This window comes from Prenolepis imparis, unplaced genomic scaffold, assembly GCF_030444845.1.
Source record: "Prenolepis imparis isolate NDT839.2.m4 unplaced genomic scaffold, iyPreImpa1.0 SCAF_14, whole genome shotgun sequence".
In the NCBI taxonomy this organism is placed as follows: domain Eukaryota; kingdom Metazoa; phylum Arthropoda; class Insecta; order Hymenoptera; family Formicidae; genus Prenolepis; species Prenolepis imparis.
Window position 1 is genome coordinate 10,018,439 of NW_028141172.1, and position 18,206 is coordinate 10,036,644.

General features: G+C 28.6%; 1 protein-coding gene across 8 annotated transcripts; it reads right to left on the bottom strand.

Moving 5' to 3' along the window:
* Positions 1-1,174: 1,174 nt before the first annotated feature.
* LOC145945267 (uncharacterized) lies at positions 1,175-18,004 on the bottom strand. Of its 8 annotated transcripts, XM_083054160.1 has the most exons (21): positions 17,420-17,992; positions 17,065-17,217; positions 16,629-16,763; positions 16,146-16,298; positions 15,714-15,848; positions 15,231-15,383; positions 14,795-14,929; positions 14,312-14,464; positions 13,876-14,010; positions 13,393-13,545; positions 12,961-13,095; positions 12,496-12,630; positions 5,943-6,170; positions 5,639-5,842; positions 5,155-5,217; positions 4,975-5,040; positions 4,783-4,830; positions 3,946-4,193; positions 3,659-3,818; positions 3,277-3,401; positions 1,175-3,116 (listed from the first exon to the last, which is right to left on the bottom strand). In XM_083054160.1, the coding sequence occupies exons 1-21, from the start codon at positions 17,487-17,489 to the stop codon at positions 3,111-3,113; spliced, it is 2,793 nt and encodes a 930-aa protein (XP_082910286.1). In that variant the 5' UTR covers positions 17,490-17,992; the 3' UTR covers positions 1,175-3,110. The 8 variants fall into 8 exon arrangements, 7 of the variants coding, with proteins under 7 accessions (XP_082910286.1, XP_082910281.1, XP_082910282.1 ...); XR_014426818.1 differs by lacking the exon at positions 3,659-3,818 and having other exon boundaries at positions 17,420-17,991; XM_083054155.1 differs by lacking the exons at positions 1,175-3,116; positions 3,277-3,401; positions 3,659-3,818; ... (3 more) ...; positions 5,155-5,217; positions 5,639-5,842 and adding exons at positions 6,249-7,708; positions 7,784-8,344 and having other exon boundaries at positions 6,032-6,170; positions 17,420-18,002.
* Positions 18,005-18,206: the final 202 nt, after the last annotated feature.

Consider the following 18,206-nt stretch of genomic DNA (forward strand, 5'->3'; position numbering starts at 1 on the left):
CAAGATGGTGCTCCTGCTCATTATGCTCGTATTGTACGGATGTTTTTGAATCAAAGGTTCCCAAATCGGTGGATAGGGCGGGGTGGACCAGTTCTGTGGCCTCCGAGATCACCGGATTTGAACCCCCTTGATTTCTTTTTATGGGGATACGTTAAAGATGCAGTGTATAGTAAAGCTCCAACGACAAGATTGAATATGATGGAAAGAATAAGAAGAGCTTGTGAAGCTATAACTCCTTTAATGCTAGAAAATGTACAACGTAACTTTCGCTGTCGATTACTGTTATCCTTAGAAAATAATGGTGCACACTTTGAGCATCTCCTCCATGCGGAGAGAGCTGATAACAATGCAATCTTGCCTTAACTGGTTGGGTCACCACACGACCTTGCCTTCACTGGCTGGGTCACTACTTGACCTTGCCTTAACTGGTTGGGTCACCACACGACCTTGCCTTCACTGGCTGGGTCACTACTTGACCTTGCCTTAACTGGTTGGGTCACCACACGACCTTGCCTTCACTGGCTGGATCACCACACGTTCAAGCACCCCGAATTGTGAGAGGCGAGGGGACTCACGTTAATCAAGCACCCCGAAGGGAACAGAAAACTGCTACGTCCACGACGTTGTTCCTGGGTTACGCTAAAAGCAGTTTCTTGAGAAGTAATTAATGAGTAATAAAAAATAATGAGAAGTTTGTTTTAAGACTAATTTCGAGTATTAACAATGAAAACGTGGTATTTTTATTGTTAATTTATTGCAGAATCGTAAGCATGGGTTCTCAGTAAGAGAAATCGAAGAAATTGAATTTCGTCGATTACAGCGCCATCTATCATGAATCGAGAAAAATGTTTCAGACAAATTGTATGTGTTTTTAGCCAAAGATTCCGAATATGCAATAAAAAATAGGGGTTCCCATTTAAGATTTCAAACTTGCCCCCCCTCACCGCCCAGGGGGAGGGGTGGGGGGGCTCATTTTAACGTCATTGTACGTCCCCCTCGAAATGACAAAATTTTGATTCTAAACATTTTTTCGTAGTGTGCTTATTTTTCGAGTTATTTGGCTGCCTAAGTTAAAATGGGTCACCCTGTATATTTTATAAAAGATATTGGTAATAATGTTTATTAAAATTAAACAGTTTTAAATATCTTTTAAAAAAGTTTTTATTTCTTTCAATATGCATATGTATGTAATGCGTATCTCACATTCTCGTACAGAATGCGTATCTCACATTCTCTTGCTTCATTAATAAGCAGTACAAATAGAATTTAGCTAAACTTAAACGCAAATAATTAATAATTAATATTTAATCTGTTTAGCTATTTGGAACATAATACGCGTACGGATCATAATATTCTAAGATTACAGAATTTATAAATTTATGTTTAAATATGTGTATTAACAGTAGTTTAAAGCAAAACATTATATATACAGGGTGTCACTTAAAGATCGCCACTAAATACTCATTGTTAGCGTTATTTTTTAATAAAGAATTAATTGAAAAGTTCTAAGTAATTTTTGTCTATAACACTCATTAAAAGAGTGGCATCTGGCAGTGAGCACACATGATTAGCCGCACGATTCACGTGCATTAAGTTAAAGCTCGGCGCTGTTTGGCCGTATTGTACGCAATTAACTCCTTTATTAAGTATTATAGAAGAAAATTACTTACAACTTTTCGGCTAATTTTTTTCGTAAGAAATAACTATATGTACTTAGTGAGCGGCTTTAAGTGATACCTTGTATGTGTGTGTGTGTGTGTGTGTGTGTGTGTGGCGTGCGCGCGTGTGTGTATGCTTTGTATCGCTTTTAGACTCAGTCTCTTAGGAATTTACAGACATACAGGAATTTAAAAAGTTTATATATCATTTCCTCACACACACACACACACACACACACACACACTTTCTTCCTCTCTTTCTGTCTCTTAATTCTACTTGTAATTAATTATAACGCAAAAAATATATATATATATTGCTCCAAAAGTGCACGCATACATTATATATCATACAGCATACATATAATTACATACGCTTTAACTTAACAATTACGCTTCAACTTAATCATATTTATTTATACGCTTGTAAATAACCTTGAAAAAAATAATGCAAAAATTCATATTTTAAAAACATTGATGAGGAAACATCATCGTATGTAAAATAAATAAATCAAAACTTTTAGGAAATAAAAACGTAACAATATACGTATAGATATCTCACTATAAAACTGCATCTATATAAAACTACAACATTTAATTTTATAATAAACAATGAAGTGAAAATTATCGAAATAAAGGAAATAGACAATAACAGTAATTGTATGGGTAAATAACTTCCATATTACAAATTACAATTTAGTTAGTTTGATCTAATTGGGTTGAGTCAAAATATTTAATATAACATCGTAAATTTACTATAAATCATTATTAGCAAAAGAAGCTTATTTAAAATTAATAAATATTGTATACATATTTAATAAAATGTTATTATTCAACCTTTGCAAGAGGATTTTGTGTTGATTTTTAAATATACCAATTATTCTTAATCATCTAAAATTAATCCCGTAGAATGTACAATAATACTTTTGCAGAGAAAACAAATTGATTAATTTCGTAAACAAAAAAATAGTATTTTTATACAATGCCTAGAGAGAGAGAGAGAGAGAGAGAGAGAGAGAGAGAGAGAGAGAGAGAGAGAGTGTTATATTGAAAGGGGTTAATCAAATACATTTACTGTTATTATCTATTTCCTTTTCGACAATTTTCACTCTCCACTATAAAATTATATAACACTGGATAGTAACATTTTCTCTTAGGACCGCAAAACTAACGAATAATACTATGAAATGAACTAACGATGATCTTTATCATCCTTATCACAATTGTCATAATTGTACGTTTGCACATTCAGTTTTTCTGGGACGCTATATAAAACATACCATATCTTTCTTCAGATGAGACTTTTCCATTATTTCGAGCGGCGATGGCAGATACGTAAACAGTGGAAATCTCACGATGAGATAGCCCATGTACGACAATTGCACTAGACACATTTGACACAAATGACAGGCACATCCACGTCATATAAGTATTCATCAGTATGCTTCTGGCATCTTATTGCTGAAACAATGAAACAAACCATTCTTTTTAGTTTGGAGTTTAATGTCTCGAAAGAATGCGCAATCTTTGAAATGTGTATACAGAACCGTGTATACAGAATTAAGACCTATAAGACAGTAATAGATAGTTATTAATAAATATATTTAACGTAAACCCTAACCTGCGTTGAATTATTTTGCCGTCGTTTCTCATTCTCAAATCTGTGTTTTGCGTGTCGGAACCAATCTTTACATTTTATTTCAAAATCTTTCTCCGTGACGCAAGGGAATGTTTTCCTGACAACTTCTGCAACAAACAAACCACAGTTTTTATAAATGTTTTATTTTCAGTGTACTTTCATACTATTTCTATTGATAGAAATGCGTCTTCGCGATATCATATTTGCAGTAAACGAAAAAAATTGTTTTCAAAAAAATTTAATTTTTAGAATATTTAATTGCCAGAATGTTTAATAAATAACCTGATCTATTTATTTAAAAATTTTAATATTTATTGATATTTCAATATCCAAATTATGTTTGATAAACACTATTTGAACTTACTAAACATTAATTTCATTATTTCCAATTGATTAAGTTTTCGTTTTCCCTTTCCTCCTACCCAACTGTATAAACTAGCAACTTCATTTGTAAAAATATATAAAAGCATTCGTTTAGACATTTCTTCATAGGTACTTCCACCAATAGCTGCCAATATATTAAACTGAAAATTTTTAAAGCATGTACAAAATGAATGATATATGTTAAAAATGAATATATATATATATATATATATATATATATATATATATATATGTTAATATGTATATATATCACTTTACGTAACTCACCATACGTTCTTTTGAATTTTCCTCGTTTGAAGAAAGCGTACTCTGTAAAGATTCCATTTCTTCTATAGTTTTCAGAGGGAAAGACAATTTGCTTAATTCATCATCATTTGACATAGGGCTAAGACATTCTGGTGTCAGATTGCCACCATTTGAATTTATTTTAGTCGATAAAAGTTGATGTTGCTCAACAAGATTATTTATGTCAAATTTTATGTCTGCTAACATTCTCTCAATACGTTGAAGATAATCTAAGAATAACACAAATATATATAAATATAAAAATAAATTATACATATATATATATATATACAGGGTGTCCGGTGGTTCGCGTAAAACCTTTCGTGGGCAGGTAGAGTGGGTCAAACCGAGTAGAAAACTACTCTACCATTTTGCGAAATTCGCAATAATTAATGAGATATTAATTAATAAAGATCGGCATAAAAATACGCGCGCCTACAAGCGCGCGGCGAGAAGAGACAGCCCAATGTTACGTTACTATGCACGCAGCGAGAAGAGCCTAATGTTTTACGGTTACTAGGCACGCGACGAAATTTTTTTATGTATTGCGCTTAGCAACTGTAATATTGAACTGTCTCTTCTTGCTGCATGCATAGCGACCACGTAACACTGGGCTGTCTCTTCTCGCCGCGCGCTTGTAGGCGCGCGTATTGGTTGATCTTTATTAATTAATATCTCATTAATTATTGCGAATTTCGCAAAATGATAGAGTACTTTTCTACTCGATTTGACCCACTCTACCTGCCCATGAAAGGTTTTACGCGAACCACCGGACACCCTGTATATATTATACATTGAGATATAAAATTATGTTCTTACTTTTAATTCCAATATATTCATCTCCTTTTAGTGTATTGTCGTGTGTATCTGAAAGAGTATAAAAATTATATTATCAGTGTATATACAAATATTTATAAGATATTACAAAACAGATTTAAAATAAAAAATAATCATCTAAATAATTGCTAACAGACATCTTGTCTAAAAATGTACGATATCGAATTGTCTTACTTTTAATTGTAGTATATTCCTCATTTTCTTTTTGTGTTTCATTGTGTGCATCTCCTTTGTATGTATCTGAAAGAATATATAAAATTGTATTATGAATGTACATACATAAATTTATACGATCTTATAATACAGAAAATTGTTGAAAGTATTAAATGATCAACTAAAGATGAATTGTCTTACTTTTAATACATTCTTTAGCTTCTTTTTGTGTAATATGTTTGCTTGAATCCCCTTTGTACGTATCTAAAAGAATATATAAAATTGTAAAAGTGTAAAAAAACATGTATATATATATATATATACATATATATTTAAAACCTTTTACAATATAGAATAAGATTATTGAGAAAATATGAGACAATATTAATATCGTGATAATTGGACGTATTTTGATATACACTGCTAGTACTAAAAATCTATAATATACGTTATACGTAATGTAAACTATAAATTTTCAATACTAACAGTGTATATCAATGCCCTATATTTATGGTTTATCAAAATTCAAAATATTCTTTAAATATGTTATTGCTCGACTATAAAGACAGATTCAAATGGTTCTTTTTTTTTAAATTTTTTTCAATGCAAACCATATTTACTGATCTCAAACATATCTCAAATATATCTCAAAAGACACGCGTGATAAAAACAATTTTAATATTACTTGTATAAACTCTAGGCGCTTTTGGATATGCTGGTAAGCATGATGGATTGCTATCATCACTTTCATCATCGGTATCGCTTTCATCATCAGTCTCAATCTGTTTTCTAGCTCTGACTTTTCTTTGTGTTTTATCATCAATATCAGTATTAACGTCGGAATTCATTTCAGCCTTTTTTACTTTACTGCGTGCTTCATTGTAGGAATCTAAAAATGATATATTATAATGATTTTTATAAACAATAGGTTTTTCATAATAGTTTGCAAACAAGACAGACAGTAAATTAAGAACTCTTGTGATACTTACCATATACACCAAATATTCGTTTAATTGGATACGTGAACCAATTGTCTTGAGGAGGTTGCCGTTTTTTTATTGCTTTAATAATATCATGATCTGTTTTATAATTAGGATACGAACATTTCTTGTCTTTTTGTATCCAATTATCAGGTACTACTTGTATTCCATCCTCAAATTCTAGTAAATGGAATAGATTGTTCGGAAGAGCCATCTTCCAAATTAAATATATTAAATCTGAAAGATAAAAATGTATAAAATGTATGCAATGTATACAATATACATATCAACGAGAAAAAGAATAGATATACGTACATTATGCAACAATGGTAGAAGTACAAATAATGTATCAGAAATGTTGAATTTTACATATTTTATTTTCAGAGAAGTTAAAGGCCAGACCGATAAATGTTCATATCCTGTCGATTTATATATTCCTAACAAGGAGGAATTACATGGTTCGGTATATAAATCACTTAAATTGATAAATTTTCGACCAATAATGAAAAGATCATTAACAGCATTACTGACAATATTTTCTATGATAACAATCGAACCATCGTTTAAACCACAGCAATTATTTGGATTATGAATAGATAGGGTAAAATCTGCTCTTGAAAATGTTGAATATCGAGGACCATTCATTCCAGGCAACACTGGGCCCGCATTGTGTATTCCATGTACACCCATTTTTCTATGTTTTTTTTCAAACGATAAGCAATGTTCCAATTCTGTCAAACGATTGTGAATTTGTTGTAAAGGACGTTCAGCTTTTCTAAGATATTGTTTTATTTTTTTTAAATAATTTTCATATCGAAAAGCGCTGAATGTATCCAGGGGTCCAAATTTTCTAACATCTTCTGCCAAATGAATAAGTGCATGTATATTGTAAGATGCATAATGTGATCCATATAAGATTATAAATGACTGCACAAAGTGTTGTAGTAAAGACTCCGCATAAGTAATATGTAAAAGATCTGGAGAACACAATAGCCGAATGGCTACGTGTAATGTTAAAAAATTATTGTAGACATCTTTTTTCATATAATTTTTCAAAACAATGGGACCAGTATATAAAAGAAAAAGTCTGAATTCTGTGGCTTTCCATAAGCTCAAAAAATTTAATTCCCGTGGTCTACGGGCAAATTCTACGGGTATCGATGATCGCATTTCAATAGACAATCTGGAAATACTGCTTATTGATTGTGCCGGCAGTCGAACATTTAATGGTCCGGATAACCAAAGATTCAAAATTTTCTTGACCACACCAATGCAAACCAAGTGCATATAATCCAATGGGATGTGACTTATCATTCCAAAATTCGGTATATCTGATAAAATACTCGACCCAGTGTGATGTTCTATCTGTCTTTGTATAAGGAAACTTTCATTTGTCCGACTAGTACAATTTATATCTGGGAAACACATTCTCCCACTAATATATTCACCTTCAGTTGTACATTTTGGACAACTAAAGTAACCGGTATGTCCTTTTGTGGCAGTTACAAAAGATTTTGCGGGTGCATCAGCAATTAATGAATCTATGGATACACGTATAGATTTTCCTTTATACTCAAGTCCTTCAGCTAGAATTTTTGCTTCATCCACAAAATCACGCAAAAATTCATTACAATCATACGGTTTCTTGGAACCATAGTAACAACCTATGATAAAAATATCAGAAAGGTTGGGTCTCACCGAGCCTAAAATAGGCCACAATTGATTAGTAGAGGATTTTGAAATTGGCAATCCATCTATACTGATTTGTACTGAAACTGAATCAACGTCATCTTGACTTTTTTGTAGAAACTGCATTATTCCTGATCTTAAGCCATTATGAAAGTATTCACCTGGTGTAACTCTCCGTACATTAGTATATTTTGGTGTTTTCAGCATTGTTTTAGAGTTTTTTGGCAAGTTATCAAAGCCATGGTTTCTTAAAATTGACAATAATGCAGTAACTGCTGTATGTGATATTTGAAATTGTACTGCCCAGTTTGTTAAATCTTGCCTAATTGTTGCAGCTGTGGACGAACTTGTACAGTCAGCATTTTTCTTGTTATTAAAAGTGAATGCAATCGGACATAAATCCTCCAAATTTAAATTACTATTATAATCAAGATTATATGCAATATTTTCATTGTCAGGAACATTACAATATTGTCGTGGTGGTTCATTTCTTAGTGCAACATTTGTTGCCTGATCAAGCTCGTAATTGACATCAGTAATTACGTGTTCAATAATATCGCTTGAATTTTGTACATCGTGTACCTTAGCAAAATCCGTCGACAATTTATTCATATTTTCGGCAATTGTGATATTACGTGCATTGCATTTTAATCGATGATAATGTCTTTTTGACATCTCTGACAGTAATTTTCGTTTTGGCATGATTGATATTTTGGTATATCCTACAAAAATATTATAACTATCTTTTTCTGTTGTGTATAGATATTTAAATATTTTTTTTAAGTTAATTATATTACTTTTATAATAAATAATAAAACAATTTATGTTCTAAACACAAAACATAATATGTACTTATAACACACATCTTTGTAAAACAATAAAGATAAATCTTTACCGTAAAATTATTAATAAAAAACAAATATATTTTAATCGCAAATAGTAAAAAAATGGGCTGCTTTCGCGAAAAATCAAAATGAGATTCAATCTCATTGAAATTTTATTCAATGAAATTTCAGATTTGACCAATCACAGCGCAGGGTCATTTTAATCTGGATCATTTTGATTTTTCGCGAAAGCAGCCCTGATTAGAACCTTAATATACTTACAAGGGAATTGTCGGAAAATGTCCCTCATTGATTTTGATGCGATTTGGATATGTTGTAGAGGATCGAAAAATATTAGACCCATAATTTTTTTAGCTGTGTATCTCAATATCTAGAGGTTGAAACAACCCTTCGAAAATAACGGATTTTCGTTTTTAGCAAATATCTTCGAAAATATAAATATATAAAAAAATGTTTTATGCAAAACTTTTATGGTATTTTATACTTTTTACAATGGTGTAATCACATTTTTCGAAAATATCAAACTTTTTAATTTAGCCCCACCCATTTTTTTTGCAAAATTTAAAAATTTTATTAGAACAAAAATTTAAAAGCATTGAATGCCAAATCTATTCATGTAAATTAATAGTATGTTTCCACGATTTAATTTTTGTGAAAACGAGATAATATCGTACTATAGGTGCCGTGCTGTAGGTAGATGTTGCGTTATTTTTTTCAGTTGCGCTAACATGTTACATGACAATCCCATAAAATAAAACCTCACAAAGATGAAAAAAAAAATTCGCCATGTACATAAAAAATATTCTTTAAAAAATTAATGTACCTCTAAAAAAATAATACTTTCTTCTAAAAAATTATGTATCTTTAAAAAATATAAAATTAAAGCTAAATATGAAATCAATAATTAATTAGTCAAGTATTTACAACTAGAAACAATTCAGTTTGTGAGAATTTGTGTTGAATATTTGTCATAAAATCAATTTTGCTTATAGAAATATTAGGTATGATAGATTTTCTCAAAAAATTAAAATGCATTTTATTTTTATTAAGAAAAATCTAATTTTCAAAATATGTTTAATTTTGTATTGTATGTGGTATATAAAATTACACTATTATATTCCAAATAAATATTTTGTATGATATACATATATAATTGTACTGTTATGTTATATGTATACATCATTTTTTAGAAGATATATTATTTTTTATAGGTACATTATTTTTTTGAAAGATATTTTTTATGTACTTGACATATTTGTTTATCTTTGTGAAGTTTTGTTTAATAGGATCATGTCATATAACACATGTCAGGGCAACTAAAAAGAAATAACATAACACCTACCTATAGCGCGGCGCCTATAGTACTATGATATTATCGTTTTCACAAAAATTAAATCGTTGAAACATAATATTAATATACATGGTTGGATTTGGCATTTGATATTCTGCAATTTTTTTTATAAAATTTTTAAATTTTGCAAAAATTATATGGGTGGGAGGGAGAGGTAAATCATAAAATTTGACATTTTCGAAAAATTGTGAATACAACATTATAAAAAGTATAATAAATATACCATAAAACTTTTGTGCAAAAGATTTTTTCATATACTTAATATTTTCGAAAATATTTGCTAAAAATAAAAAAATCTGTTATTTTCAACAAGTTGTTTCAACCCCTAAACGTTGAGATACGCAACTAAAGAAAAATATGGATCTAATATTTTTGGATTTTCTACAACATATTTAAAGTGCATCAAAATTGGTAAGGGACACTTCCGACTGTTCTCTTATTAGACAAATCTGATAACCTTAAAAATATGACTTTAACACGATTTCAGAAATATTAATATTAAATTAATATTAAAATTTAAATAATTATAAAATAAAATAAAAAGATACCGTATACTTTTTCAATTAAAATGTAGAAAGTAGAGAAAATGTATATTACATCAACAAAATTGTAATATGTATAATTGCTATACGATTATTTAACGATTATTTAACACGTATCACTTCTGTCACCACATCAGACATAGTGTAGTACAATGAGATAAGAACATCATGCATTTTATGTAAAAGTGATTGTATTAATGAATGTATATAAATACACTCAAATTAGAAATAATAAAGGACTATGAACCATTTCAAAACTAAAAACACTAAACAACTCTTAACAAATTTTACCACTACATCAAAAATTGGAGTTTCATAAAAAAAACATTCATAAAATAAGTTTTTGTAATATTAAGTCTAAGCATCAACCATATTATATATTTCATTAAAAATATATTGCGGCAAAACAGTAATAACACGGTGGTACACAAAATTCTCTTCCAAGTGTGATAATACGTTTCTGATAATACGATCATGAACCAAAATTCATTTGAAAGCTCTTGAATTATATTTTTAGCTGCCATTGAGTATATTTAGAAATTAGTTTTCTTTTAGCTGCAATAAAATGTTAAAAATGACTAAAAACGCCATTTTTTGCCCCTTTCATATCAGTTTACTCAAAATCCTGACGTGCTAGGCAAATTCTGACGACGGCATTGTGTTCAGCGCGAAAAAATCCTCAAGAAACGTACTATCGCACTTCGGAGAGAAAGAAAAAGTAATTTTTTGTATCACTGTGTAATTGAATAAAACAAACAATATTAGCAATATGCTAGAAACACATTGCAATACGTTACAATATATCAACATTAATACGGTAGTGTTATTTGAGAAAACTACTATAATTTTAGATTTATCTTAAGAAGTGTGTATTCAGTAAATATTTAATTACTATGCTCCTTACTTTCAGGAAAAAAACTATTATTTATATTTTTTAAACAAAGTTGCTAAATTAATATTATCGTTTCTTATTTTAATTAAACACATATTAAATTTTTTCTTAAAAAATTTTAAATTGAAAAGCACACATATTCCATGTAGTACGCAACAATTTTTTTTATTAAGGGAGAAAATCATCAAAAGAATATAACAGCATTAATAAAAAAATTTATAATTTTTAATGCTGACATGCATATTAGAATTAAATGCAAATAATTCATTAATTGTAATTGAAAAACTACGAGAAACTGATGAATTTGAATTTTGATTATGTAAAAGTTAACCATGTGAAAACATATTCTGACAAATAATGTTTATACAGGGTGTCTACTTAAATTTTGTAAAAAAATTTATAAACGTCTCAAAAAATACTAATTTATTTAAATAAATTTATTAAATTATTATTTATCTAATTATTTATTAAATAAATAAGCAGATTAATTTATTTAAATATAATCTATTGAAAAATTGAACAAATTTCCATGAAATTTATAATTTATATAAAATATTGGTACTAAAAATAGATTGTCAATAAAAAAAAATCACAAAAAACTTTAATAAAAACTTCAATATTGCCAAGATATGTTAGACATATGTTTCTTAAATGCTAAATAAGAATAAAATTACTAAAAAGATTTTTTTTAAAATTCCCTGAATTCCAATCAAATTCCATTCCCTGATTTTTCAAGATTGAACAAAGTTCCAGAAATTACCAGGTTTTTTCCCGGGAGTATACACCCTGTTATAACATCTTCTAACTTTCATAATAGTTAATTTTAATAAATTACTATTGTTGGGGTGCTTAAATGAATAAAATAAATAAAATTGTAAAAAATGTTTAAGAGAAATATACTGAGATAGTACTAGCAATATAAGTAAAAAAGTAATATCCTAGAAATACTTAATATTGCAGCAATAACAGCAATAATACAAACAATAAAAGAAGAATATTAGTAATAAATTCTCATCATCATCACTAATGAAAGAAATACAATGGCAATGTTAGTAACAGAATGTAGTAACAGAATGTGTTGTCTTGCCAAAAATGATAATCATTGTACATTTTTTAACAGTTCATCCCTCGTATTAAGTATCAAATATATATGAGGAATAAAATATACAATCAAGACAAAAATCAGAAAAACGCAAAACAATAATTTATAAATTAATTCATATGACATGAAAAACATATATACCTGACAAATCCTGATGCCCAACTCTTTGAAACGCACAACGTTGAGATCTTTTTTGGAGGGTTAAAACTGTATGGCAAATACCAATGCCAGAATAAAATGTAAGACACGGTAGTCTTTCCGACTGTTGAAATTGCACTGCAACAAAATATTCAAATTTATTTAGATATATATGTAACTCTGAAAATATATTCAACACTATAATATAGTATTTATTCAATCTAAAGCGATAATAGCTAATATGACACGAAAACAGCTAATGTGACTGACAAAAATTTTGAATGAGAAGTATCGCAAATCAAGAATATATGAATTTATTATAATGTATATATGAAATTATTATCGTCCTTAGTTATAGATAAAGATAAAACAAAGGCAAACATATATAAAGCAAAACTTTTATAATTAAAAAAGCAAGATTGCAAAAAAATATTTAATTATACTAAAAATAACTTATCAGAAACATACCTGACAAATTCCGATCCCAAATTCTTTGAAACGCACTAGATCGAGATCTTTTTTGGAAGGTTGAAACTACATGCCAAATACTGATGCCAGAATAAAATGGAAAACATTGTAGTTTTTCCGACTGTTGAAATTGCACTGCAACAAAATATTCAAATTTATTTAAATATATGCAACTCCAAAAATATATATATTCATCGCAAATATAGTATTTATTCAATCTAAAGCGACAGCATATATAACATGATGATAATAAGTTATTAGAATGAGAAGTGATGCAAGTCAAAAAGATATATAAATTTATTATCATCCTTAGTTATATATTATAAAGATAAAATAAAGACAAACATATACAGCAAAATTTTTATAATTGAAAAAACAAGATTGCAAAAAAAGATATTTAATTATACTAAAAATAACTTATGAGAAATATACCTGACAAATTCCGATGCCAAATTCTTTGAAACGAGGACCTATTAGAAGCACTAGTTCGAGATCTTTTTTGGAAGGTTGAAACTATATACCGGCAAATACCGATGCCATAATATAATGTAAGACTCGGTAGTCTTTCCGACTGTTGAAATTGCACTGCAACAAAATATTCAAATTTATTTAGATATATATGTAACTCTGAAAATATATTCAACACTATAATATAGTATTTATTCAATCTAAAGCGATAATAGCTAATATGACACGAAAACAGCTAATGTGACTGACAAAAATTTTGAATGAGAAGTATCGCAAATCAAGAATATATGAATTTATTATAATATATATATGAAATTATTATCGTCCTTAGTTATAGATAAAGATAAAACAAAGGCAAACATATATAAAGCAAAACTTTTATAATTAAAAAAGCAAGATTGCAAAAAAATATTTAATTATACTAAAAATAACTTATCAGAAACATACCTGACAAATTCCGATCCCAAATTCTTTGAAACGCACTAGATCGAGATCTTTTTTGGAAGGTTGAAACTACATGCCAAATACTGATGCCAGAATAAAATGGAAAACATTGTAGTTTTTCCGACTGTTGAAATTGCACTGCAACAAAATATTCAAATTTATTTAAATATATGCAACTCCAAAAATATATATATATATTCATCGCAAATATAGTATTTATTCAATCTGAAGCGACAGCATATATAACATGATAATAATAAGTTATTAGAATGAGAAGTGATGCAAGTCAAAAAGATATATAAGTTTATTATCATCCTTAGTTATATATTATAAAGATAAAATAAAGACAAACATATACAGCAAAATTTTTATAATTGAAAAAACAAGATTGCAAAAAAAGATATTTAATTATACTAAAAATAACTTATGAGAAATATACCTGACAAATTCCGATGCCAAATTCTTTGAAACGAGGACCTATTAGAAGCACTAGTTCGAGATCTTTTTTGGAAGGTTGAAACTATATACCGGCAAATACCGATGCCATAATATAATGTAAGACTCGGTAGTCTTTCCGACTGTTGAAATTGCACTGCAACAAAATATTCAAATTTATTTAGATATATATGTAACTCTGAAAATATATTCAACACTATAATATAGTATTTATTCAATCTAAAGCGATAATAGCTAATATGACACGAAAAAAGCTAATGTGACTGACAAAAATTTTGAATGAGAAGTATCGCAAATCAAGAATATATGAATTTATTATAATATATATATGAAATTATTATCGTCCTTAGTTATAGATAAAGATAAAACAAAGGCAAACATATATAAAGTAAAACTTTTATAATTAAAAAAGCAAGATTGCAAAAAAATATTTAATTATACTAAAAATAACTTATCAGAAACATACCTGACAAATTCCGATCCCAAATTCTTTGAAACGCACTAGATCGAGATCTTTTTTGGAAGGTTGAAACTACATGCCAAATACTGATGCCAGAATAAAATGGAAAACATTGTAGTTTTTCCGACTGTTGAAATTGCACTGCAACAAAATATTCAAATTTATTTAAATATATGCAACTCCAAAAATATATATATATATTCATCGCAAATATAGTATTTATTCAATCTGAAGCGACAGCATATATAACATGATAATAATAAGTTATTAGAATGAGAAGTGATGCAAGTCAAAAAGATATATAAGTTTATTATCATCCTTAGTTATATATTATAAAGATAAAATAAAGACAAACATATACAGCAAAATTTTTATAATTGAAAAAACAAGATTGCAAAAAAAGATATTTAATTATACTAAAAATAACTTATGAGAAATATACCTGACAAATTCCGATGCCAAATTCTTTGAAACGAGGACCTATTAGAAGCACTAGTTCGAGATCTTTTTTGGAAGATTGAAACTATATACCGGCAAATACCGATGCCATAATATAATGTAAGACTCGGTAGTCTTTCCGACTGTTGAAATTGCACTGCAACAAAATATTCAAATTTATTTAGATATATATGTAACTCTGAAAATATATTCAACACTATAATATAGTATTTATTCAATCTAAAGCGATAATAGCTAATATGACACGAAAACAGCTAATGTGACTGACAAAAATTTTGAATGAGAAGTATCGCAAATCAAGAATATATGAATTTATTATAATATATATATGAAATTATTATCGTCCTTAGTTATAGATAAAGATAAAACAAAGGCAAACATATATAAAGCAAAACTTTTATAATTAAAAAAGCAAGATTGCAAAAAAATATTTAATTATACTAAAAATAACTTATCAGAAACATACCTGACAAATTCCGATCCCAAATTCTTTGAAACGCACTAGATCGAGATCTTTTTTGGAAGGTTGAAACTACATGCCAAATACTGATGCCAGAATAAAATGGAAAACATTGTAGTTTTTCCGACTGTTGAAATTGCACTGCAACAAAATATTCAAATTTATTTAAATATATGCAACTCCAAAAATATATATATTCATCGCAAATATAGTATTTATTCAATCTAAAGCGACAGCATATATAACATGATGATAATAAGTTATTAGAATGAGAAGTGATGCAAGTCAAAAAGATATATAAATTTATTATCATCCTTAGTTATATATTATAAAGATAAAATAAAGACAAACATATACAGCAAAATTTTTATAATTGAAAAAACAAGATTGCAAAAAAAGATATTTAATTATACTAAAAATAACTTATGAGAAATATACCTGACAAATTCCGATGCCAAATTCTTTGAAACGAGGACCTATTAGAAGCACTAGTTCGAGATCTTTTTTGGAAGGTTGAAACTATATACCGGCAAATACCGATGCCATAATATAATGTAAGACTCGGTAGTCTTTCCGACTGTTGAAATTGCACTGCAACAAAATATTCAAATTTATTTAGATATATATGTAACTCTGAAAATATATTCAACACTATAATATAGTATTTATTCAATCTAAAGCGATAATAGCTAATATGACACGAAAAAAGCTAATGTGACTGACAAAAATTTTGAATGAGAAGTATCGCAAATCAAGAATATATGAATTTATTATAATATATATATGAAATTATTATCGTCCTTAGTTATAGATAAAGATAAAACAAAGGCAAACATATATAAAGTAAAACTTTTATAATTAAAAAAGCAAGATTGCAAAAAAATATTTAATTATACTAAAAATAACTTATCAGAAACATACCTGACAAATTCCGATCCCAAATTCTTTGAAACGCACTAGATCGAGATCTTTTTTGGAAGGTTGAAACTACATGCCAAATACTGATGCCAGAATAAAATGGAAAACATTGTAGTTTTTCCGACTGTTGAAATTGCACTGCAACAAAATATTCAAATTTATTTAAATATATGCAACTCCAAAAATATATATATATATTCATCGCAAATATAGTATTTATTCAATCTGAAGCGACAGCATATATAACATGATAATAATAAGTTATTAGAATGAGAAGTGATGCAAGTCAAAAAGATATATAAGTTTATTATCATCCTTAGTTATATATTATAAAGATAAAATAAAGACAAACATATACAGCAAAATTTTTATAATTGAAAAAACAAGATTGCAAAAAAAGATATTTAATTATACTAAAAATAACTTATGAGAAATATACCTGACAAATTCCGATGCCAAATTCTTTGAAACGAGGACCTATTAGAAGCACTAGTTCGAGATCTTTTTTGGAAGGTTGAAACTATATACCGGCAAATACCAATGCCATAATATAATGTAAGACTCGGTAGTCTTTCCGACTGTTGAAATTGCACTGCAACAAAATAATTTAGTTATATCAAATTAATTTAGATATATGTATATGCTACTGCTAAAATAAATATATGAAATATATTATTACGCACATTATTACGTGTATTACGTATCACGATTAGCCAACGTGGTCACAAAACGCAAAATAATTTTTAAGTATATCTTCATACAGAATAATCAAAAGGAAAAGAAAATATACTTACAGAACAAATTCGTGCACAAAAGGACACCCAAACCGATGCACAATATACAAATAATGTGTTGGATTTTCATGGATTTATCTTGATTCACACACGGTACATACGTCTCGCGTAACAATCACGTAACAATGGCCTCGTGCTACGTGCTTCCTCATTCTTTACCGGATACCGGATGCCGGCTTGACTCGGCAGCTCACATGTTTCCGATTAGCTAATTGCGTGTCAGATCATATGCGCAGAACAACATCGCGCAGTTAAGGGCGCCATGAATTGGAAAGTGGCCAATTAATGACAAAGTAGCCGCGGCGCGCACAATCATCGGGATTTTCATGTTCAGGGATATATATGTATACACATGTATTGCAGTTACGCGCCTAAATACAAATAAGAGTGCTGCGGTTCTTTGGGTGAGTTTGCTCGCAAGATGAAAATTACGAAAGTGAGAGATTCACTAGATTTCGACGAATGAAATCGTAGATAATCTATTAGTGAATCGCTCACTTTGTAATTTTCACCTCGTGAGTAAACTCACCCAATAAAGAACCATAATTATAATAGGCACCAAGAAGATAAACGTATGCGTATTACGCACATAATACAAAATGTAAAATATCGAATAGTTAATAATAATATTAACTATACGTATATAAAAAAAATTCAAATATAACTATTTAGATTTTAATTTCTAATTAATAATGAATATATGCTTATTAAATATTTCTGGCAAACATTTTTACGAATAAGAAATGAATATGTAGATAACACGTGGATCTCTAATAAATATCTTTCG